This window comes from Lampris incognitus, chromosome 5 (assembly GCF_029633865.1).
Source record: "Lampris incognitus isolate fLamInc1 chromosome 5, fLamInc1.hap2, whole genome shotgun sequence".
Taxonomy (NCBI): domain Eukaryota; kingdom Metazoa; phylum Chordata; class Actinopteri; order Lampriformes; family Lampridae; genus Lampris; species Lampris incognitus.
In genome coordinates, this window is record NC_079215.1 from 56,313,776 (window position 1) to 56,339,841 (window position 26,066).

A 26,066-nucleotide genomic window follows, 5' to 3' on the forward strand; every position below is an offset into this window, starting at 1 on the left:
ATCAAGCCTCCAAATGCAGGAAAATAATCTAGGTAGAAATTCACGTCAACCGTGTATGGAAAAACCCGGAGTTTTCAAAAATAAACAGAAAAAGTTACAAAAACTCCAACTCTGCTACAGTCACAATGTCCCCCGGTTCAGTCCAGTCTTTTTATCATGTCTCCTAGTTTAGTTCACTCAGTCATTTTTGGCAGTCATTGCCTCCCATAGCTTCACTCACTCCGTCAGACCTTAGTCATGGTCTGATATCCTTCCTGTTTTACTCTGAAGTGCTCATCTGTTTCATATAATAAACAGCTTTTTCCTTGTCAGAGCTTTCTTCCTGCGTTTGAGTCCATAACCCCTTTGCCTGACGCGCTCAGCTGTAGCAATCTGACCAAGTCCTCTAGCAATAGGAGCAGAACCTGATGATATAACAAACCCAAGACAATGCAACCTCTTGTGATCCTTTAACGCCAGTGGTCAATTCCCCCGTACCTTCTCGTGTCTCTTCAGCAACTGATGTCTCTGCATGAAGTACTGGTCCTTGAGCTGTTGCTTCAACAGCTGATGCTTCTCCTGTAGATGGCGCTCTTCCAGCTCCCACATGGCTGCTTCCCGTGCTGCGTGTGGGCACACACGACTATGTTATGTAATACAGTGTTCATATTTGCACCGTCTAATCATTTTTTATTACTGGTGAGAGAGCTTTCCAGACCTCTCCAACAGCTATACTTCCCCATATGCTTGGCTCAGAAAGCGTTTCTAAAGAGATGTTGTTTATGCAACTTCCTGGCACATTAATCCCGGGATAAGGCCCAAAAGCAGCGCCAACAGGCCGTGCAGACGCATCACTTAGGGCCCTTTTGTCGGCATTAGCAGGGAATTAGGACTGTGGCCTCAAAGCTCCAAGCCGCCTTCAAAAGGAGCTTGTTCACTTGTTGGGCCGCGAGCTCTGACTACATATGTAATGTTTACGTCCCGTATGGGAACAGGCTGAACAAGTCACAAGGCGATCAGCCAAACTTACGAAGTAGAAGCTGCAAGCGATTCTTTGCATTTGCTTTAAGTGGATTGAAACGGCTGACTGGATTGAGATGGCCTCCAAAGAAAGGGCATGAACAATCGCGGGAGTGTGCGACAGTGTGGAGAAGTGAGCGAGACATTCTCATGGAGAGGATTTCATCCGTTTTGCATCTTGAAGTACACAAGTGCTCCAGCCACCTGGTTTTCCAGGGGTAGCACACATTACATACCTCGGAGGAGCTGCTGCTTGTGGTTGAGGCAGTCTCTCTCGATGGTGGCCAGCTCGTGTTTGTGCTGCTGGATGATCTTCTTCAGGGCACTGTCCAGATCCTGCTGCTGCTTCTGCAGAAACTCTTGCTCCTGAGGGATGGAAGACAAAGATTACGACTGATGCCAGGGGGGAAAAAAATAAAATAAAAAAAAATTCTCCAGCTCACATCTGACCGGGACCGACGCGACCTGGAAAACACCAACTCCACCCTTGACACTGCATACAATTAACATCTTCACAACTGCGCACACACACACACACACAAAAAAAGCTGGAGTTTGCATTTAAATGAATCTGCAAAATAAGCACATTTTTCTGAATTCTCATCCCACACGGTCCCGAGCAATCACAGCCTTCTAAAAGCACCATGGTTATATCTATTTCCTCCACACACAGGAAACACCGCTTCCTGTAACAGGTAGCGCCATCACAGAATCACAGAAATAAGTAGGATAGTCATAAAGAGGTTAATTGTGTGTGGGTGTGTGTTTGCCAGCCCAGACGCACTCTTTCTGCCACGATAACCTCGGGCTAAGCATGGCTTGAACGGGTAAACCAGAGGGGATGGGTAATTGTTGCACCACATGGTTAGAGTAGTCCAACCTAATTGGCACAGCAGACAAAGTGCAACGGCACATTTAAACACCAGCGACATCGTCAGTGGTTATAATACTGATCTAAATGCACACAAGTACAACAGATGGTCGTTGTATTGTGTTGCCCGCATCCTTATGCCCTAAAAAACAGGAAGAGAGTTGAAGGTAATGTTTTATTTCAACTTTACTGAAGCATAATATGACTAGCACATATCAGTGATGGTGGATGCAGAATGGAGGAGAATGAAAACGACCCACCGCTCTGCCACTCCTCACATAGACATGTAAAGGGGGCTGGGCCCACTGGGCTGTTTTGCTGCAACAATAACAACATATTAGAAATGGCTTTTTTTTGGTTCTGATTTGTTATTCATGTCACTGAGTGAGGGTGGTCACGATTCAAGTAAAATTACAAATAGCTCATCTATAAATCTATGTCCTATATATTTATGTCCTATATATCTATGTCCTATATATCTATGTCCTATATATGTATGCCCTATATATCTATGTCCTATATATGTATGACCTATATATGTATGCCCTATATATCTATGTCCTATATATATGCCCTATATATGTATGCCCTATATATCTATGTCCTATATATGTATGCCCTATATATGTATGCCCTATATATTTATGTCCTATATATTTATGTCCTATATATTTATGCCCTATATATCCATTCCATCCATTATCCGAACCGCTTAACCTGCTCTGAGGGTTGTGGGGATGCTGGAGCCTATCCCAGCAGTCATTGGGCGGCAGGCGGGGAGACACCCTGGACAGGCCACCAGGCCTATATATCTATGTCCTATATATCTATGTCCTAGTATATAGCTATGTCCTACCCACTGGCCACTCATTGCCATCCTATTCTACGGAACTTGTAGCTTTTCTCACATTATTAGCCAGGCGTGTTGTTCTGATGCACTGGAAGAGCCCTCACCCCCCCCCCCCTCTCATACCCACTGGATAAAAGATGCCCTATCTATGGACAATTTTATAAAAACTGGCAATCTTTCCTGGGGCATGTCAGGTCCCTCCAACTGGATTCTGTCCCCATTGACCAGGTAACCCCCCCCCCCCGCACTGTACCAACATCTTGCACTTCCTGTTTTCCCCATATAAAAAGCACACAGTATGTCTAGTATGTTACTGTCACCGTCTTGTTTTGTCTTGAACGTTTTCTTGTTGCTTTCTTTTAAAAATTATGCGTTTCATGTTATGCTACGTTATGTTGTTGTATATGTGTTGAAAATCTTATAAATAAATCATATTTAGAAAAAAAACAACACTACACATAGCACCTTTAAGCGAGAGAGATGGTCAGATGTGTTCAGGAAATAAACAAAACGACCTGGGCTGAACCGCCCCCGTCTCCGATGTCTTCTTTGATATGTTCCCTGATGACGTTAGTCAGCCGCTTGTGCGACTGTAACTTCCTGTTTGGGCCTGTTGCCTAGGTAACCACTAACAGCGGGGGCGGATGGAAATTACACGAGAGCAGCGGTTCGATTCGTCGTTGCGATGCGACGGCGCTACATGAGCACACAGATGAGCAGTGGCAGGTGTAGATGACCTACGCCTTGACCAGCTAAAGCAATGTTACATAAACACCCATAACACACACCAGAGAGGTGTGTGTGTCTGTGTGTGTGTGCGTCATGACACCTTACTATAAATAGGGACATTACAGGGCCATCAAAGTGTCCTATCCCCATCAGAGGCTTGAAGTTATAACCCTTTTACTTCTTTATTGATCCCCGTGGGGCAATTCTCTCTCTGTATTTAACCCATCCTGGCTGTGTAGCTATAGGAGCAGTGGGAAGCCGCTGTGCAGTGCCCGATGACCAACTCCGTCTGCCATTAACCGGCCTCCATGTGACTGGGCGGGAGAGCCCATGCAAACACAGGGATGATATGCAAAGCCCATACGTAAAGGCTGGGGGGGAACCCTCTCAACGGTGCAAACCCAAGCCACCCCACTTTGGACTGCAATAGGGCAGCAGAGGGGTCCGACGCCTACCTCTTTCTTGCGGTTCTTCAGCATGTTTTGGTACTTGGCCACTTCCTTGTCCTGCTCGGCCTTGATGCGCTTGGCCTCGTCCCTGAGCCGATTGGTGTGCTCTTGCTCCAGCCTTTCGATGGTCTGCTTTTGCTGCCGTTCGAGGTTCTCCACTTCCTGGTCATACTGACGCTTCTTACTCTGGAGGGGGAGGGGGCGTTTGGGGGGGGGGGGCATTTGAGGTAGCATTACGAGCAAAATACTAACCTTTAAATGGGTCACTCAGAGCTTTTTTGGATTTTACCAACACTGATGAATTAATAATGACAGAATGCAGAGAGAGAGAGAGAGAGAGAGAGAGAGATAGGAGGGATTGCACTGAGATTTGAAATGTTAGTTTGAAAATATGAGGGGATTAACAATACCACCCATTGATTACAAACAACGGATTATTCTCAGTACACCATTTACGAACTGCAGTATTAGTAAGTATTTATAAACAGCTAGAGACCAAACCTGAACCGCCAGCCCCTCACTAACCACTGGTGCATGTCTTGCTTTACAAATGATGAATTCAGCAGTTACTAATACTTAACTAATGCTTCGTTTGTGTAGTTATTAACAAGTGTTACCGGATTCTTAAATACACTTTCTTGTACATCGACCTAAAGTAAGCTGACGTTGTGAACACAAATCAGAGGCCACTGCCGCAAGAATGCTACCTTTGACCGTCGGTCAAGACTGGCTCTAAATATGGCGCTCAGGGACGGCCGGCGTTACACTGCCAGGGCCATAAATAAGCCACAAGGGCCCGGTGAGGTAACAGCAGTGGGGGCGAGGGTTTATGAAAGCAGAGATGGGAGGAACTACAACGCCTATGCTCAAACTGAGACGAAATGGGTACAAACTGAGCGAGACTGGTCTGATCCTTTTTCCTTTTTTTGGATTTTGATATCCTTTATGAATCCCTGTGGGAAATTCTCCTCTGCATTTAACCCATGCTAGCTGTGTAGCTAAGAGCAGTGGGACCAACTCCAGTTCTTCTGTCCATCGCCTCGGTCAGGGGCACAGACAGGAGTATTAGCCCCCAACATGCATGTTTCTTTTGATGGTGGGGGAAACCGGAGCGCCCGGAGAAAACCCACTGCAGACACGGGGAGAACAAGCAAACCCCACACAGAGGACGACCCGGGACGACCCCTAAGGTTGGAAAACCCCGGGGTTCGAACCCAGGACCTTCTTGCTGTGAGGCCACAGTGCTAACCGCTGCAGCACCGTGCTGCCAATCTTATCTTATTCAATCTTCTTCTCTTTTTTTTTGTGGATCCCCCCCCCCCCTTTTTCTCCCCAATTGTACCCGTCCAATTACCCCACTCTTCCGAGCCGTCCTGGTCGCTGCTCCACCTCCTCTGCTGATCCAAGGAGGGCTGCAGACTACCACAAGCCTCCTCTGATACACGTGTAGTCACCGGCTGCTTCTTTTCACCTGGCAGTGAGGAGTTTCACCAGGGGGACGCTATTCCCCCCAGTTCAGTTGGCCGCAGACACGGCCGGCTGTGTCTGTAGGGACGCCCGACCAAGCCAGAGGTAACACAGGGATTCGAACCAGTGATCCCCGTGTCGGAAGGCAACGAAATAGACCGCTACGCTACCCGGACGCCCCTTCAATCTTATTCTCACTATCTTGCTATGTCAGCTATCTTGCTGGGATAGGGCCGGACTACCCGGATGCTGGTCAGACTGGACTTAAAGGGGTTAGAGGGAACCAAAGTTAAGAACAGGGAGCAGGTTAGTAAACGGGAAGTAAACGGGAAGACGAGCCACTCACTGTGGTCTCCTGCTCAAAGCGTCGGTACAGCTGCTCTTTCTGCTGCTGCAGCTTGTTGCTCAGCTGCTGCTGGGCCCTCTGCTCCTCCTTTTGCAGGAGGCGCAGCTCTCTCAGTTCCTGGCGCCTGGGGAGGGGGGTGGAGAAGAGGGGGGAAAACAAAATGTATAGAAAATATGTGAAATATGTAGCTTTTTTTTCCCCCCACGGGATATCAGCTTGAGGCAGGGAACAAACAGAATCTCTTTAGGAGGGATTGCACTGAGATTTGAAATGTTAATTTGAAAATATGAGGGGATTAACAATACCACCCATTGATTACAAACAACGGATTATTCTCAGTACACCATTTAGTGCGGTCGGGCTCTAAACTTGGCCCGCCGCAGAACTTGTTTGTCTGCAAATCGTCTGTATGTGACACACAGGCGGCGTTTCTTTTTAGCCAGTAAGGCTGGTTACCGTAAGAATCTCATCTCCTCGTTCTTGGTGTCATTGTCTGTGATGATCTTCGAGGTGGTCACGCTGACCTCCACGCCGTCCACGATGAATTTACGGGTCTTCTTTAACGTCTTCTTCTGGCGCCTAGTGTCCTGAGGGAGACAGGAAAAAAAAAAGGAGACTTTACTTTGAGGTAGGAGAGAGACTGGCCCTCCTCATCTGACCCCGCCTCCAAAAAAAAAAATTACTCCATATCCTGTCCCTTATATTTTGCCCCCACTGTAAACAAATAATGAGGGAAGTATTACTTGAAATATAGCCCTTTTGTATCATCTTTTAAATTCATTTGGTATATTACATATTGAAGTGATACATTTTCAAGCAAAGCAAGCGTCACGAAATTCTGCTTTGCCCCATTTTGAGAGCCTGGGGTAAAACATACCACAAAATAGTCAGTGAGAGAACAACATAAATTTAGACTGGGAGTAGCCACTTGAAACCCTCAAAAGACCAAGGCCGTCACTTTGATGGTTTTGGATTTTCAAAGTTCAATAACTTTGTGAAAAAAAAGAGACCCGCCGCTCCCTGAGTGCTCCTAAAATTGCATATATTTACATTAAAATGAGTTTTAGATCAATCGCACAAAAAATAAAACAGTCAGGAGCGTTCAACATGACCGTCTCATAATTTCTGCGTGATCGTGCGCGTCATGTCACTATTTATGACGTGTGTTGGTCGCATCATTTCCTTCGCTAACTTCATGGCTCTGTCCTAGAAACACACTAGCGTCCTCCAGTGCAGAGGAACAGTCTGAACTTCATTTCTGATTATTTCCAACATGTCTGGTTACAGACGCTGTTACAGACGCACCATGACTACCACCGACGTATTGCAGTATTTACAGGCGTTGGACAGCGGCCATTTTAAATTGTTTGAAAAATAGTATTAAAGTTGTTAAAATGGTCATTTTGGTGTCGGTTAGTTTCATAACAGACATACTAACACATGTAATGCATTAATATCTCAACTGGGTATTTGTCTTGACAGAATATAGAGTTTAAAAACCAGCGGTCATTTTGACTGCCCATGGTCGTTTTAGGTAGGAGGGAAATCCCGGTCGTTCCTAGTGCTACACCAGCAACATAGCTCTTTTAACAAATGTGTTGCTGGTGTAATGGGTAGCTACTGCTAGTCTAAATGTTTGTTGTTCTCTCACTGACTCCATCCCTACACTGACTCCATCGCTCCATCCCTTACACTGACTCCATCCCTACACTGACTCCATGGCTCCATCCCTACACTGACTTCATCCCTACACTGACTCCATCCCTACACTGACTCCATCCTTACACTGGATCCATCCCTACACTGACTCACTGACTCCATCCCTACACTGACTCACTGACTCCATCCCTACACTGACTCCATGGCTCCATCCCTACACTGACTCCATCCCTACACTGACTCACTGACTCCATCCCTACACTGACTCACTGACTCCATCCCTACACTGACTCCATGGCTCCATCCCTACACTGACTCCATCCCTACACTGGCTCCATGGCTCCATCCCTACACTGACTCCATCCCTACACTGACTCCACCCCTACACTGGCTCCATCCTTACACTGACTGACTCCATCCCTACACCGGCTCCATCCCCACACCGACTCCATCCCTACACTGGCTCCATGGCTCCATCCCTACACTGACTCCATCCCTACACTGGCTCCATCCTTACACTGACTGACTCCATCCCCACACCGACTCCATCCCTACACTAGCTCCATCCCTACACTGATTCCATCCCTACACTGACTCCATGTGTTTATCTCAGCCTAGGGGTTAAGGTCATCAGAAGGTGTCCTCTTCATCACCACCAACAGTATGCTTTTGCATGTTGATATGAACAGAACTGACACTTGTTCCATCTAGCTCTGATGCTACCAAACAAAACTAAATTGATTGAATATGCTGCATCTGCCTTGAGGGACCCCATTTCCCCCTCTCCTTTGTTTACAGATGTATCTTTTGATATTTTGTTGTCCTGCTTGCATGTGTTCTTTTGAAAGGTAGACTCAGTCATGCTCAAAATAAGACAGACACAATGCGGGGGCCCTTCCGTAGCCGAATGGTTACAGTGCATACCACGTGGCCACATGGTCACAACTGTCGCCGGTTCAATTCCAGCCAGCAACGTTTGTCGCATGTCATACCCATCTCTTTCTCTCTCTCCCATTTCTTGCCTGCCTCTTTACTGTCCAATAAAAGTAAAAAATGCCAAAAAACAATAATTAAAAAAAACAAAACAATGCAACTGTTACTGTCAGCAGTGCATATGAGAGAAAGCAACGGGAAAGACAGAAATTACCCTCGTAAAGCTGTCAGAGGGAAATGATGGACTAGTGAGCTGTGAATGGTGAAAAGAAATGGTATTACGACCAGCCAAACAACGCTATGACTTCTTTTTGGTTTTACTGTATCTGCCTTGTTTGGCTCACATATAAGACCCCTTACAGAATCTCCCAGTACTTACATAATCATTTATGACCTGGTATAAGTGTATTCCTGTCTTAATACTCCTTCGGTTATTTGCAAGAGCTGACATATAATGGCACCTCAATGCCATACAGGTTTTGCATCAATACTCCTATATTGGAGTTAATGTTACGGCGTTTTACCTTTATAGAGACGGATCCTGGCTCTTTTGTTTTGGAGAGGAAGCTCGAGATAGAAAGGTTAAGGTCTATGTTGCTGTTATCTGCAGCCGAACCACTCCTCGAGTCCAAATCCCTGTCTTTGTTGTCCACAGCCTTGTCTGGAACAATTTTCTCTTTGTCAGCCATTTCATCCTCTTCACTCTGCTTCTCTCCATCCTTCTCTTTCAGAGTAGATTTGTCTTCCCCTGGCAGTGTCAAAGTCACCTTTAGATGTTTGTAAAGGTTCTCTTCACTTTCCTCCTCAGCTGCTTGGCTGGGTTCTTCCACGACTTCCATTTTTTCTTCCTGAGGAGCTACAGTGACCTCTGAATCCTCACCAGTGTCCTCGAGAGTGGCTGGGACCTCAGCTGTGTCCATTTCCTTTTCATCCTCATTGGAGATTTCCAATTGTTCCATTTCCTTGGCTGGCAGTTCAGGTTTGGTCTCTGGTTCATCTGAAGTAGCATCTACTGCTGGTTCAACAACCTGCTCCCCTGTTGGTTTGTCTTCCATCGCTTCATCCTCAACCGCAGTGCTTGGTGTCACCTCTATTGGCCCTTCAGTCTCGGGAGCGGTGGGATTCTCAACAAAGCCAGTGTCTACAACATGGTTGGCGACAGGGAGCACATCAGATGTGGGCAACACAGGCTCGACCTTCTCAGGGACTGACTCCAAGTTGGAGGGAGACAGGGGGATCTTCTCATCTTCAGAGCTGGCTACGCTGGCATCAGATGGAGCCCGTTTGTGGCCCTGCAGCAGAGCGGTTGAAAAAGAAAGTTGACAAAAAAAAAAAAACAATTTGTGAGTTCACTTAAACAGTCACTTTTTCTCCTTCACTCATGATTAAAACCAACACAAAATACTCCAAATTGTATTACAGTAGTATTACTTGAGGTTAAAGACACACTTGTTCAGTAAAGAATAAGCTTCACTTGATCTGTCTCATCATACTGGAACCCAGTGTTTTCTAAGAAAAAGAAGAGGGGCCAAGAAAATACACAATCGTTCGCTTTTTTTCTCAACAATGCAAATGTAAGTGGTAGAACTACCCACCAGTTGTGGCTCTGTCTCCTCTTCCTCCTCTTCCTCCTTGTGCTCCTCAATCTCCTCAGTGACCTCAGCCTTGGCCTCTGCTATCAGCTCCCTCAGTGGCTTGTTGTCTGTCACCCTGGTCACAAATGAGTGCTGCGCACAAGAGAAAGGCACACGGAAGACGAACGTTTTACTGGCAAATCAAGATTTAGTATTGTATCTCCATTAAAATTGGTGCACTAAACATGATCCTGTGAGCTCCTCATTGTCTCCCACCCTGATGAGAGTGAGGGGGAGGGAAGTGCTACGGATCTCCCTCTGTCCATTTGCTGGTTCGTCACACTGTAGTGCTATGTGTCTGTCTGGTGTGTCTGACATTCTTGTGTAAGAAGTGGGGTTGTTGTGACGTGTCTAGTGTGTTGGTGTAGTGTTCTGTGCCTGTCACGTCTCACTGTCAACCTTCATCGCTGGCTAGCAGAAATGCGAACAGGAGAGCCGAGCACGTAAGCCTCTCCCAGCCAGTACATAGCCTCTCCAACACCAAGCCCTATGTAGTGCCTCCTCGTGGTGGCACATGATAAGTGGGTACACATTGAGCCCTGACTGAACTACAAGGGGCTCGGAGGAGGTCTGGCCCCTAGATGTGCGGTACGCAGGCCCACCGGTGTGTGGATATTCCCTGATGCCCACGAACCAGCCCCCTGCTATGGGTTAACTAGTTTCTACTGCCTTGTAGACTTGCCTCTTTAGGCAAAGGCTAGGGGAGGGTAACTCCGAATTCAAATCCAAGAAGGCGTGGGCGGCAGGGCGCTCGATGGTGTTTGCGGCAGAAGAGCCCAATAGGATCATGAGCTCTATTAGACCAATGGTACAAACATCAGATGGCATGCAGAGGAACCACTCTGTTGGTCAATGGATGACATCACTTGACACGTAAACTGTCACTGTGGGTCAACCTCTTTATCTACTGAGCCCGTTGCACTACGGTGTACCACTTAGGAATGGGTTCTGAGGTCCAGAGAGGCTGTTCGGCGGCGGCACATCGCCGACTGTCTTAACTACTGTACAAGGCATGTTGTGAGGGGAGCTCAATGGGAAAAGCACTCGTGACAGACCAACTCAAGCAACATTCGTCTGTGACAAATGTGGACGATATTGTCGCTCTAATGTGGGCCCGATGGCCCACGGGCGTGCTCACCGAGCTTAAACTGTATCGCAGTCATCATCGTCTCGATGGACTGCCGAAGAAGTGTTATGTGTCTGTCACAAAGAGGGGACTAACAAAATGTATCAGAAGATATCGAGAATAAAGCGACAGAACAAATCATCTCATACTACACAGGCAGAAGGTTTACAGTGCTGTGCTAAACTAATGGTGGGAGCTGATCAACACATCATGGGTGGGGAGGACGTGATGCTGTTGGCTTGTTCTACAATGCCATCATCGGGATGTAATGAAGTAATCAGCAACCAAGTCTTAATTCCCGGCACTCCTCTTCAAAGTACGTCGGTAATACAGAGATCTAATTTCCGTTTTGGAAACGCACGTTTTCTTAACACAAGGTCCTCCGAAGAACGGCCTCCATTAGGAAGATGTTTTCCATGAGGTGTCACATAACTATTCATACTATGTAAATCCAGATCATTAAATCTTTGACAGAACTCTAGCGGATTTAAAACAAAACATGATTAATTCCCCAAATAACCTCACCTTTCGCTTGGCAATCTGCTGAACGTATTTTTTCGCCGGCCTCAGAATGTACAGTTTCTTCGCGATCAAGACCTTCAGCGGGGGCAGGCTGCTGTCCTGTATTTTCAAGCCCATTGAGCCTCTCACCGACCTAAGACAATCCTTTTGCTGCGGTGCCGTTCGGCAAATTCCTCTACGTGTTGGTGCGGACACGTCCTTACGGCTTCCTGTTCGCTTGAAATTGACTGGCTGTGACTTGGCAGGGCACCTTAAACACCTTCGGAAAAAGAAAGCCTATTCCGCTTACGTCGGCTGGCGCATGAAGGGATAAGTGTGAGCCCTACTTGGACACTCTGCACCATACCAGACACAGATGTCCCGTACAGGTGAACAGATGCCGTCTCTGACTCAGAGGCAAAATGGCTGCCTGTGCTTACGGTGGCAGGTGGTGCACAGACGGAGGTTGAGGTGAGCCAAGTGGGGCTAGTGTGGTTAGTGTGTGAGAGAGAATACCATGGGAGGAAAGGGAAGCAGTGTGTGTGTGGGTGTGTGTGTGATGCTACCTGTAGAAGCTGGGCTGAACTCCATCTGTTGTCCACGTTTTTATCCAGACACCTCTTCAGAAAGTCGCTGAAATCTGAGGACCTGAATGAAAACAGATGGGCCAACATACAGGTCATAATATGATGTGATGTATTATAGTCCATCCATCCATTATTTGAAGCGGACTGCTGGAGCCTATCCCAGCAGTCATTGGGCGGCAGGTGGGGAGACACCCTGGACAGGCCGCCAGGCCATCACAGGGCCGGGCCGACACACCAAGGTTGGACTACCCCAGGGCTCGAACCCAGGACCTTCTTGCTGTGAGGCGACTGCACTAACTAATATTATATACTATACTATTGTTCAAACCACAAGTTTAATTTCTTAGACTGCAGGGTTGACAATGTCTCTGTCTTTGATTTCTGAAGTGAAAACAAAATATGAATCATACACAACAAACACCATCTCCCAAAACGCCCTTTGTATTTATCACTAAAGCAACTAAAGAACCTCTGTGCTTCCCTGTTGCTGCACATGGTGCCTGGGTATCACATAATCAAGCCTGCCTTGATTGGGGCGACGCCAATGCCCAAGAGCGGCTAAGCCGGCACTCACCAGCGCGACGGCTGCATCAGGGTGGGAGGATCCGACTTGGCTATTTTCAGCAGGACTCTCATGGGGTTCATCTCGTGATTAGGCGGCTCAATCTGTGCTAGCTCAATCAGGGTGACCCCCAGAGACCAGATGTCAGCCTTGTAGTCATACGGACGGTCCTTGGACGTCTCGCACATCACCACCTCCGGTGCCATCCTGGGAAGCGGAAGATACACCAGTGACAAGAAATGTGGGATTTGTAGTCCTTACTGTTGTCCCCCAAAAAAGTGTGGGCCGATGTGAGGATTTGATGAGTTCAGTCCACTTTCCTAAAGACCAGGTAAACTCTGCAACTGCATTTGACCTCCCTAGATGATTATGTCACCTTTTCATTGCTTTTTTGCTCACTTACCAGTATGGTGTCCCTATGAAAGAGTCTCGTCTCTGCAGGGTCTTGGTATTTTTGGCAGAAACTCCAAAGTCAGCTGAAAGACAAGTGATTTACCACAGATTAGATAGAGGGACACTGCTGCTTTCGTTTCCCACAACCAGCTAAATCAAACAAATATTCAAAAACAACACAAAAAAACCCCACGGCAGAGTCGCTAATCTAATTTGGGTATGAAATGTACCGCAACAGCTTGGGAAACCGTAGGATTTTCTAACAGCCTCGCTGCATTTGCGTGTGCGGTGACGTCACGCCTTGTTCCTATCACGGGTGATGGCTCGTGAGGATACTGTCACAGCAAAGGAGAAGCAGCCTGTTGTGTTATGTCACTAAATAAAACGCCTGTTGTGGATCAACACACTGAGCTTGTTTCCATCCACCGGCGGTGACTCATCCTTCTGGAGAAGTCTGGTGCGCACACTGTGCCAGGAGGATCGCACAACGGCTGCTGCACACGAAGGAAGCACTGACAACTACCCAGTCTACTGCAGCCTGGCACGCCCTTTTAGACAGTCTGGCCTATGGAAATGAAAAAATTTTAGTTATTTTGGGTCATTATTTTAAATAATGAGCTGCAATGGCTTTTTTTTTTGGAGAGCGTTTCTCTTCTTTACTTTGATGTAGATCCAGTCCAAATGAATCGTTAGTGTGAGACTGTTGAGGATCCTTGCTTCCTCACACAACGCAGCTTCATTTTCCCCTATCACTTGAAAGATAGCTACCTGACAACAGTCTGGAAACATGGACAGAGGTGGCAGTACAGTTTTCCAGGAGGTGAAGGATAAGACAGCTTTGATTATTTTTTTGGTTTGAAGTTAAAACGATAGTCTGAGGACGGATGTCCTTGCCTGCCTAAGTGTTTGTTTCCTTATTAGTATGTGGAATTGGCACATGGGAAGGACCATGTGTCGGCCCTGTGATGGACTGGCAGCCTGTCCAGAGTGTCTCCCCCCCTGCCGCCCAATGACCGCCGGGATAGGCTCCAGCATCCCGCGACCCTGACTGGGATAAGCGGCTTGGATAATGGATGGATGGATGAACAGGAAAGAAAAAGCTACTTCCAGGAGAGAGAAGAAATATGAGCTGATATAAGAAATGCAAGACATTACAAGTTTTATCAGATGACAGAAGGAGTTACTTTGGAAAATAGCTAATTGGCTAAATGAAGGAAAATTACAAGAGTCATTTCAGTGCGTCTTTAAACGTGCAACTGATGACTTTTCTGCATTTTCCCTCTCTATAGAAGAGGCCAATGCAAAGAAAATAAACATAAAAAGGTGGGTTTGCCAACATGACATCTTTCCATACAGCTTTTAATGCACAACTTGCAATAGTCCGGATCCAAACCACTGACCACACATGGAAAGAACGTGTTTGAGATTTGGCTTTATGAAGCACTGCAGAACATGGTCTTGTCTACATCGGTGGACAGTGAAATCATATATATATATATATATATATATATATATATATATATATATATATATATATATGTAGAGTGTGTGCATGTGTTGGAAAGATGGCAAATGAAAGGAAAACCCAACATAAAGTGTGTTAGTGAGGTGTTGGTCCACCACGAGCCTCCAGAACAGCTTCAGTGCTCCTTGTCGTAGATTCTCCAACTCTCTGAACTCTACTGGAGGGATGGAACCAGGCTTACGCTGATTGGTGATCGGATCATATTTTGATGATTGAAGGGACGATCGACCACTGGTTTTTCCTAAGCCGATATTAAAGTGTAATTCCAGTATTTTTAAACCTGGGCCCTATTTTTCCATCATTTGGGTTCTAAAGGACAAATAGGGACAAACATGTTTGGAATTGGTCCAGTACTGAGTGAGAACGCTTCAGTCAGCAGCTGTGAAACAGGCTGAGATGTAATCCTTGAGGGAAATTGTGCTCGTCGAAGTACGTCCAACTAAAAGTGCTTGTTTTTGCCACTGACAGAATCAAATCATTATTTATAAGTGTCTGACAACATTATGGAAGGGATCCTTTTGCTTCTTCTGGTCTCTGTTGTAACATCCCTTTCTACCATTTGCATGCAGGGGTGTGGTTCCAGATGTTTACCAAAGAAGAAGTCACCCCGAATCTTATCACAGCTGATCATTAATTTGCAGTACCATAGCCTGACACAAGGAAATAAATTATTGCTAGCAGTTCCTCTGTGTCTCAGGCTAAGCTAACTCGAATGAATGGTCAGCTGTGGTAAGATTTGGGTGACTTCTTTTATAAACACCCGGAACCATGCCCCTGCATGCAAATAGTAGGAAGTGATGTTACAACAGAGACCAGAGGAAGCAAAAGGTAAAGAAAAAGGTCCATCTCTGTAGGGATCCTCTCCATAATGTTGTCAGACAATTATAATAACAATCTGATTCTCATCTTATCTCATCATCAGCCCCTTCTCCAGGGTAGGGTTGTGGTGGCAGCAAGCTAAGTAGAGCACTCCAGATGTTCCGCTCCCCAGCAACGTCCTCCTGGGGGATTCCAAGGTGTTCCCAGGCCAGATTGGACATGTAGTCCCTCCAGTGAGTTCTGGGTCTACCCCAGGGTCTCCTCCCATTTGGACGTGCACGGAAAACCTCCAAAGGAAGGCACCCAGGAGGCATCCTAATCAGATGCCTGAACCACCTCAACTGGCTCCTTTTGACACGAAGGAGCAGCGGCTCTACTTTGAGCTCCCTCCGGATGTCCGAGCTCCTCACGCTATCTCTAAGGCTGAACCCCGACACCCTACAGAGGAAACTCATTTCAGCCGCTTTTATCCACAATCTCACCCTTTCGGTCACTACCCAAAGCTCACGACCATAGGTGAGGGTTCGAACGAAGATTGACTGGTAAATTGAGAGCTTTGCCTTCTGGCTCAGCTCCCTCTTCACCACAATGGTCTGGTACAACATCCGGCAGCATCAGCATGCTGCACCAATCTGTCTGTCCATCTCCTGATCCATCCTATACTCACTCGTGAACAAGACCCCGAGATACTTGAACTCCTTCACTTGAGGCAACAACTCATCCCAAACCTGGACGGCACAATCCACCATTTTCCAGTAGAGAACCATGACCTCAGACTTGGAGGTGCTGACTCTCATCCCGGCCATTTCACACTCTGCTGCAAACCGCCCCAGTGCGTGCCGGAGGTCGCGTTCTGGTGAAGCCAACAAAACCACATCATCTACGAAGAGTAGAGATGCAATTCTGAGGTTCCCAAAATGGACACAGTCCTAACCTTGGCTGCGCCTTGAGATCCTGTCCATGAATATCACAAACAGAATCAGAGACAAGGGACATTCTTGGCAGAGCCCGACACCCACCAAAAACGTGTTTGACTTTATGCCGAGAATACGGACACAGCTCTCACTTTGGTTACATAAGGACCAGATGGCTTGTAGCAACTGCCCCAGTACCCCATACTCCTGCAGTACCTCACACAGAGTGCTCTGGGGTACATGGTTGTAAGCGTTCTCCAAGTCCACAAAACACATGTAGACTGGCTGGTCAAACTCCCATGCCTCCCCCAGCACCTCCGTAAGGGTAAAGAGTTGGTCTGTTGTTCCACAGCCGGGACGGAATCCGCAGCGTTCCTCCTGGATCTGAGGTTTGACAATTGATCGGAGCCTCCTTTCGAGTACCCTAGGGTAGACTTCCTCAGGGAGGCTGAGCAGTGTGATGCCCCAGTAATTGGAGCACACTCTCTGGTCCCCTTTTTAATCTGATTCTGTCAGTGGCAAAAACAAGCACTTTTAGTGGATGTACTTCGACGGGCACAATTTCCCTCAAGGATTACATCTCAGCCTGTTTCACAGCTGCTGGCTGAAGTGTGGGTGGAAAAAATAGGCAGGTTTAAAAATACTGGAATAACCTCTTAAAGCAATTTTAACTAAATTACTATCAGAACTAAGATGTTATAAAAATAATCTCTAGAATCTGCACCCTACTGTGCATGTTGAGATGTTTCTGGTGGAGCGGCATCTCTGCCCGCTGAGTTTTGTTAATCAACACAAGTGACGAGTGAATTTTAAATCCTTAATTGCAGACCAGTTTGCCGCCTCTTTTCCATGGATCTGACACCTCACATCTCTGTTCTCCATATGCCTGCTCACCAAAATGTTGCTCTATGCTCCATAAGAGTAGGTAATGTTATGGATATTAATTGGATTGTGATATTAAAGATAAGATAATAACATTAAATGGAACATGATACCTTGATTTTGTTGCACCAAGCACAGACACGCAGACTTTTAAAAGGGAGCCAATGTTTGAATAGAGCTATTATATACATTTTTTTAATGTTTAAATATTTTAAATAACATTTTCAAAAGGTTAATCGGCCATACTAAATTGTCCCTAGGTGTCAATGTACGTCTGTGTGTGTTGGCCTTGTGATGGCCTGGCGGCCTGTCCGGGATGTCTCCCTGCCTGCTGCCCAATGACTGCTGGGATAGGCTCCAGCATTGCTCCGTCAGATGCTGAGCCACGCTCATCATGATTATTCAAAATCTCATCTTCAGCCACTTTTCCGGGGTCGGGTCGCGGTGACAGCAAGCTAAGTAGGGCACTCCAGATGTCCCTCTCCCCAGCAACGCCCTCAAGCTCCTCCTGGGGGATCCCAAGGCGTTCCCAGGCCAGATTGGACATGTAGTCCCTCCAGCACATTCTGGGTCTACCCCGGGGTCTCCTCCCAGGTGGCTGTGCCCGGTAAACCTCCAAAGGAAGATGCCCAGGAGGCATCCTAATCAGATGCCCGAACCACCTCAACTGGCTCCTTTTGACGCGAAGGAGTGGCAGCTCCACTCCGAGCTCCCTACAGATCTCCGAGCTCCTCACCCTATCTCTAAGGATAAGCCCAGACACCCTACGGAGGAAACTAATTTCAGCCGCTTGTATCTGCGATCTCACCGTTTCGGTCACTACCCGAAGCTCATGACCATAGGTGAGGGTTGGAATGAAGATTGACTGGTAAATTGAGAGCTTTGCCTCCCGGCTAGCTCCTTCTTCGCCACAACGGTCCAGTACAACGTCCGCATTACTGCTGATGCTGCACCAATCCGCCTGTCAATCTCCCGCTCCATCCTACCCTCACTCGTGAACAAGACCCCGAGATACTGGAACTCCTTCACTTGAGGCAACAACTCATCCCCAACCTGGAGGGAGCAATCTACAATTTTCTGGTACAGAACCATAGCCTCAGACTTGGAGGTGCTGACTCTCATCCCAGCCATTCCACACTCAGCTGCAAACTGCCCCAGTGCGTGCCGGAGGTCGCATTCATATTCAAAATTTTAATCCAAATTAAATTCTAACATAAAAAAGGCTCACCTTTAGCATCTGGATAAAACCCATAACATTCCCAAATACGACTGTTACGTTTTTCTTTGACACTAAGCCCAAGTCATCCATGCTGGCATTTTACTGGCATGCTGTGATGTCACTCCCTCCCACCACCCCGACAATCTCAAGTTGCCACAATTGGATGATATGAAAATAGAAACAATCTCCCAACCATACACAGAACACCATTTTCCTAAAAGATATTCCCTCACTTGGTGTTCTGATGGTGGTGGTGGAGAGCACTGAGCACTGTCTAACACGTCAGTCCAAAGTCTCCCATAGGTGTTCAGTTGGGTTGAGATCTGGTGACAGTGAAGGCCACAGCATATGATTTACATCATGTTCATCCTCATCAAACCATTCAGTGACCCCTCATACATATTGATTTGTAGTGACGCTTCCCTCTAAGAGGACAAATGGACCCAAACCATGCCCGGAAAATACCTGCCACAGCTTCACAGAGCCCCCGGACCCCCTCCTTTACAGGTCTAAAAATACATCACCCCATCATTCATAAATATAAGGAGCGAAAAGGCCCTAATTCTTAACTTCCTCCAAGATCTCGTCTTTCGTGGATAGATTTTTGCCACACAACTGAACAATCCTGTATAGTTTCACCTTATTTCTGACCGAATCTGGTAAAAATATGCCCTCTTGAACTTGGACTATTTTTTCAATGATATTTTTGGGATAGGCTCCAGCATCCCGTGACCCGAATTCGGACAGCTTGGATAATGGGTGGATGGGTGGATGAATTTTGGTAAATTTACTCAGTCAGCATATTGAACACTTGATTCTTCACAGGTCTATAGCTGCATGTCATCTGAAGGTATGAGAACAGTGGAACAGAATAAGGATCAAACAGGATGTTAGCTGACGCCAGGATGGAAGATATGATCTCTAGGTTGCAAAACGGCCAGCATTTATAAGAATTTAACCCCTGGTTTGGGCAACGGAACTGAATTTTCAGAAAGCTTTGACCTCACCTAGCTTGACGTCTCCATCCAGGGTCAAGAGGATGTTGCCGGCCTTCAGGTCTCTGTGAATGATCTTGTTATCGTGGAGGTAGATGAGGGCCTGCAGGGTCTGTTTACACACCACTCTGATCTGGGGCTCCGTTAGGGGTCTCTCCAGCTCTGTGTGCCAGTGTGTATGGGGGGATGGGGTCGTAGAAACACAGAGTAAGCACACCTAACTGAGTTACAATTTGTTAAGGTAGGGTAATAAATAGCATTCAGTGAAACTAAAAATCAAGTAACTGATTAAAAATGCATTTTTTGTAGGTTGTCTAGGTCTTATAGGTCTTACATTGTTTGTCAGTCGACTGATCGGTTTGCAGCTATTGTATACAAGTGCTTGTGACATGAATTGCCTTCTACAGTTTCCATTCCGACTTCCCAAGCTGAATGCAAAGTAGAAATGCTGACTCACCCAGCATGACAGCATCTACGGCCCCGCCTGCACAGAACTCTATGAGGATCTGCCAGAGAGAGAAAACAGCAACAGCAGCAGTACACTCTTTGAATACTCAGGGAAAAAAAGGCTTTGTGCTAAGAATTGCAGAGGCTTGACATAAAAATACAGCCAGTCTTTCATGGTTAATCATAAAAAGACTGCAAAATAAAGTTATACAATGCACAGAGAGAGGTGTAAGTCAATTTATTCAGAAGACAATACAGCGCACTTTGAGTCAGTGCTGCTCTTCTAGTGCTTCTCTCTTCCATAAGTTCCCACGTTGAGAGAGAAACACTCAACTCCACCTGCCTGATGCACTCTGACATGCATGGGACACGCACGACCTCCACATCATGTTCCCGAACACCATGCCGAGCTGTCTACAGCGATCTGAGAATAAACTCCCCCCGAGGCCGAGTGAATGAAACACATTGAGCCTTTAAAGGCATTTAGGAGCTTTCAATATGGCTACTCATGTAAGAGGATTGGCCCAGTTGGGGCCACATTGCAGAAAGGGTTCAGGCTGCAGCAAAATTGCTGGCTGCGTTGCCAGACCGTAGCCCTTATTCTGAGTTCTTCAAATAGGATTAGTGTTGCTTTGCACGTAGCACCTCAGGTGGGGTGGGGGGTATGGCTGCAGCAGTTGAAAAAGGTTAAAATGATAGACAGCCCCGTGGCGCAACGCCAACTCATTTTACAACAAACGTGGTCTAAGGAAGAGGCTAAAGCCGAACGAGTGGCTATTATGGTGCCCCAGTACGAAGAGGCAAAGCCCCGCTCCCGCAATGTCATCACCACGGGTGGCTGATATAATGGTTAGGTGTCAGCCTAAATTTAAGACGATCGTTAACCTAAGAACCACTGAAGCCGATCCTAAAAAAGACCAGCTCTTACTTTTGGCGAAGGTCTAATGACGTTTCACCATTCAACGAAGCTTTTCAAGATTGTTCTGACTTCAACAACAAAGCCCTTCCAAGACACACAAAGCCACAAGTCTTGGGACGGTCTTGTCTATTCAGTATTCAGAGCCGTCTGGTGTTGCTTCTCTGTAGGCGTGCTGTTGTTTTAGGGCCTCTGCTGTTGTACAATGGCTCCCACAGTGGTCTGTAACAGGGCCAGCAGGCAGGGAGAACGATATGGGCCCAAGGGCTGTGGCTTCCTCTACCATTCATTGATTTGACGCACACAAGTGCGCGTGCACAGTCGAACCAGGGAGCACTCACACAAACACGCTCAAATCCACTCATGTGGTGCACAGCCAGGGAGGATGTGAGGTCTCATGATCTCACCCTTCATTCAAAGCCTAGAGCGAGAGCTTAAATGTCAACATTATCACATAGAACAAAACAACCCCCCCCCAAAAAAAACAAAACAACAGCAACATAAAAACAAGACCAAGAATTGGTCTTGCTGGAACTGAAATTCAATATCATTACACAGCAGAGGAAAAGGGGGCAAAATTGTAGTGGACAGAAATGTGCCACATGGGTCATAACAGTCATATTCCAAAGTCTAGTAGTCCCACACTACCACCTCTCAGACTACACTACGATTTTATGAAACCAACTCTTTCATTGCCAGGAGACTCAATATGTCCTACTTGCACACCCGGGTGTCATCTAAGCACAGATAAAAATCAATAGGCAGACTCCATTGGGCTGTGGCCATTGTTGAGTGGACAATGGGGAGGAAAAGGGCCGAGCACTCACTGGACTGCATTGGAACAGGATACTCAGGTAATCATGACAGTCGATAATGTCCTGACTGTGCAGAGTCTCTGTGGATGTCTGTGTTGAATCGCCGGGCTGAAAGTGTCAAATATGCATTATGTTTCCTTTCTTTTTGTCTGAATCCTCCTCATGTTCCTCCGCGTTCTACTAACCTGAGCCTGTTGGAGTTGTTAGGGAAGGATGGGGGAGTGAGGATTATCAAAACACTAAGATGTGAGCTAAATATATACATCTTGTTAACTGACCTCAATTCAAGCGTTGGTCTTCAGTGGAAGACGTGTTCTGTACCACACCGATCTACTGTATGTTATCTTATCATCACGCGTACATATCCTGCATTGTCTTTGGTATGAGACGGGCATCCCACCAATTGCCTGGTTGGTGTCTGACAGAGTCCCTGTGCAGTCCTCTTGTGTCCTACCTTCATATTTATGATGGCGAGGGAGGCTGCCCTTAGGTCAAGTTAACTAGACCTGATCTTTAACTAATGGGGATTGAAGGGAACCACCGCCACACCATTGCGCCTCAGGTGTTAAAACACATCACACTGTTGATCAAAACACGTGCAAACCATTTTCAGTAAAAACATGTTGATGATCAGTTGGGTGGGGGGGGGGTGGGGGGGTTATGATCAGGTTTGATGATTAACAACTCTAAAAGCTGATTGCTTCCACCACCGAGTGAACTTTGGTCTGGGAATATGATAAGTAGACTCCAGTGAGCCAGACGTGGAAGAGGCTGACAGTAGTGTAGTGGAGTGATATGGGCTGTGGATGACGTCGCTCATGTCTTCACACAACAACAACAACAACACACCTTAACTGCCCCCCTCCCCCCCACAAAGGGCTCTCTAATGTAGTGTAAAACCATGAGAAAATATTTCTTCCACAATGCTATTGTTGCATTGGAGATTTTTAATTTTAAGATAGTACTAGACACTTTTAGTTACATAACATTAAAACATCTGAATTTTTGTAAACGCACTTTGGCATTTGATCACGTTGCTGTTATTGTTATAACAATTTTATATTTGCCTTGTATGGGCTAGCAACGTTCTTGTTGCAGCAACACTGGACCACTGAACGCTGAACCGATGACACACTGAAAGCATCATCAGATACGCTGATGACACAAGACTCCCGGGACAGATCTTCTCTGTACTCACCCAGAGTTTGTTCTCATAGTAAAATGCATCGAGCAGTTTGACAATGTTTTGGTGGTTGCAGGAGGCCAGGATGTCAATTTCCACCATGTAGTCCTCCAGCTCCTCTTCAGATTTGGTGTCAATTACTTTGGCTGCGGCCAGGATGCCCGTCTGCTTGTTCTGGGCCTGCACAGTGAAAAACACATACAAATACACAAAAGGAGATAAGCTCGGTCTATTCAGTGCTGTGTCTGACAGAATCAGAACCAGAAGGACTTGTATTGCCAGGTGCTTTACATGCACTAGGAATTTTACTTGGTGTTGTTGGTGCCATTAAAAGTACAAGAGAAGTCCAGTCATAAAAAAAGTGTCTATGTGTATATGTGGTTATTTGTGGAGGTTGTGTGTATGTGTGTGTGTGTGTGGGGGGGGGGGCTCCAGCAACAGCTTAATCAACATGGTGACATTGAACATTTTGCTCTGAAAGGAAATGCCTGACACGTCTTGGGAATCATAATCCTACTTGGTCTCGTCTTGGTTTATTCCACATTAGGAGCTCTGACTAACATGTGTAATGGACAGCAGATCTTGGTTTGTGTTGGGCTGCAGGTTGTGTTGGCCTTCATTTAAAAATTTAAGGTATTTTGACAAAATACCTTCAACGATTGAGAGAAGATCTAGCGACACACAACAGACACATTCTGGTTCACTGTGCAGCTGGTAAACTCAGCAGGGCGACTGTCAGTCCCCTTTTAAAACGGAAATTTCTCGTGCTTGTTTTGGCTGCTCTGAAGGCAGGATGTGCTCAATGAAGTGGTGGCAACGACGCGGGATTCAACCCCTTCCTCGTGACCTCAGTGTTACCCTGGGGCAACACTAGTGTCTGCCATTTAAAAAGGAAATAAAAGCAACAAAAACACAACTTAATCCTCAGTATTCACTCCATCGGCTTCTGTTTAACTGTGAATCAGTGGCGAGCGTGCAGACGGTCCAAGACTCATCAGGGCAGGGCTTATTTCATCTGCGACTGTGCTGGACAGCCCCCGGCCCACACGAATAAATATATGTGCTTTAACTGGTGTCTGAAGTTCCCTTACTGGCATGGCAAACATAAACATTGTGGCGAATGATGCTTGTCTCAGCTGTTATTGCCTCTCAGTAAAAAGGCAAATGAAGTCCATGTGCTGCTGGGGGACTGGAAAACTGCACACCGGGAAGACTGGGAATTTGTAACTAAATCCTAATGGGAAAAGATTAGGCTTCAATCAAATGAATTATGGCAAAACAACACAAAGTAATTCTGGGCTGAGCGTTACATAAAGTGTCCAAAAACAGAATCTGGCCACCGAAAACAAAGGGAAGCGCAGTAATCAGGTGATTTAGTGAAAGCCTTCTTGTATCAGACTTGCTGGAGCTCTCCCAAGCGCTAAAATTCAGTCAGTCATGTAAATGAAGCTTTGGGTGCTGGCTATGCGTTAGGCTCACGGAAAATAATACCATAATTTAAAAAGGGACTCGTCTGAAACTGGGTCGGCTCGGTTCAGTGTCAATGCGAATCCAGCACTTCATGGACACGGCTAGGATGCCCAGTGAGTACGGAGTTTCTGCAAAACTACCGAGGACCAGATAGTCTACCCAACAGCCAGATGCTGGTGAACTTCCAGGTGTGATCATTTGTCATTTGTATAATATTACAGACACTTTGTCCGACACCACCAACAGTATCAGTATCTGTTTATTTTCCTTTGGGAATGCACATATCTGCCAGTCATCATGACTGGGATATGCTCAAGTAAGACTCCAGCCTGGACTGAGGACTGAGGATAGGACTTCTGTTGTTATTTTCATCATTTTACCACCCACCAAACACAAGCAGAAAGAGGTCAGATCGCCTGGTCAGACCCCATCGTGCCTCCAGCTGGTTAACGGTAGACACGAACCGAAACGTTAAATAGCAAAACGGTTGAGATGCGACACCTCTTGTGACGGAACATGGAAGGTGTTACCAAGCTTGGAGGCAACTCAATCACAAGGCCACATGGCTGATATGGTCCCACTCTGGAAGGCTTGGAAACGAAAAGCAAGACCTCCGCAGAGCAGCAAGTCAAGTCAATTGTATGTGTATAGCCCAGGATCACAAATTAGAAATGTGCCTCAGGGGGCTTTACAGCAACACGACGCCCCCTGTCCTTAGACCCGCGCATGGGGTCCGGAGCGACTCCAGCAATGTTGCCGTTGTAACAGCAAAACGTGCTCAACGACAAAACGAAACGCAAACCCAAGGAGCTGAGCTTCGGGGGTTGACAACGGGGCTCTACCAGCGGTACCAAATCTCAACCCACCTTAAAGACTTTTCCAAAGGCTCCATCTCCCAATTCGCCAATAATCTCCCAGATTTCCTCCGGATTTTCATCCCTGTGGACGTGCTCATATTGTTTCTTCTTCTTCTCATAGCCCAATTTGAATATTTTGCGGAAATTAAAAAATGACATGTTGAATCGGGGGGGGGGGTCATTCAACTGCGAAGTTGAGCAAAAAAAATCGATCTCGGCTAATTATTGTTTGTAATTACTGCATCCTAACGAACGGTCGTCTCGCATTGGCGCTATTGTGTGCGCAGATGCTCCGACACGCAAGAGACGCGTATCCTTTTAAATAGGAACGTCGCGTTCACGGCAATGAAGAGCGGAGCGTCGCGTGGCCCGTGACAAAGGTCCGTGTAGTCCAGAAGGCAGAGTCCCCCTCCGCGCACCGGGCATCGTTCACCAGTTCTAGACCCAAAAGTGAGTTTCAGCGCGCCCTGCCATCAGAAATCCACGCGGGGGAAGAAGTTCCGTTAGCACGGCGAGCTCGTCGGCGTTCCCAGCTCTTTCCGACCTACTGGCCCGACCAGCCCCTCGGGGATCGACCCGTCAAACCGAACTGAAGGAACAAATCCCGCTATAACGCGTCCGTCCTGGCGATGGCGTCCCGTAGAATAAGCCATACACACCCCCCCTCCCCTCCCCTCCCCTCCCCTCCCGGGTGACACGGCGCTACGGTCCAGAGCGCCGAACGCAACCGCGTCTCTTCTCTGCGCGAGCTCGGGCCATCTAGCGGATTTGGCGTCAAAGCGCGCTCACGAACGCACGCGCAACCTCGGCTCTGCGTTGGCGTCCCTCGCGCTGGACACGGCCTCGGCGCTTGCCGCACACGACAGGCCGAGCGTTTTAGGGAGCCGTTCCGATACGCTCCGCGAGAGCAGCTCCCCT

General features: G+C 46.9%; 1 protein-coding gene across 1 annotated transcript in view; it reads right to left on the reverse strand.

The window, feature by feature from the left end:
- slkb (STE20-like kinase b) overlaps window positions 1–25,792 on the reverse strand; it is a 32,130-nt gene extending 6,338 nt beyond the window's left edge. Inside the window, exons 1-14 of the mRNA XM_056279776.1 lie at window positions 25,158–25,792; window positions 22,837–23,001; window positions 19,918–19,966; window positions 19,473–19,622; window positions 13,117–13,189; window positions 12,726–12,920; window positions 12,131–12,212; window positions 9,899–10,030; window positions 8,828–9,595; window positions 6,168–6,298; window positions 5,712–5,835; window positions 3,905–4,084; window positions 1,236–1,365; window positions 478–602 (exon numbers count right to left, since the gene is read on the reverse strand). Of these exons, the coding sequence (XP_056135751.1) occupies window positions 478–602; window positions 1,236–1,365; window positions 3,905–4,084; window positions 5,712–5,835; window positions 6,168–6,298; window positions 8,828–9,595; window positions 9,899–10,030; window positions 12,131–12,212; window positions 12,726–12,920; window positions 13,117–13,189; window positions 19,473–19,622; window positions 19,918–19,966; window positions 22,837–23,001; window positions 25,158–25,307 (2,454 nt within the window). The 5' untranslated portion in view covers window positions 25,308–25,792. The remainder of the gene's footprint in view (window positions 1–477; window positions 603–1,235; window positions 1,366–3,904; window positions 4,085–5,711; window positions 5,836–6,167; window positions 6,299–8,827; window positions 9,596–9,898; window positions 10,031–12,130; window positions 12,213–12,725; window positions 12,921–13,116; window positions 13,190–19,472; window positions 19,623–19,917; window positions 19,967–22,836; window positions 23,002–25,157) is intronic.
- Window positions 25,793–26,066: the final 274 nt, after the last annotated feature.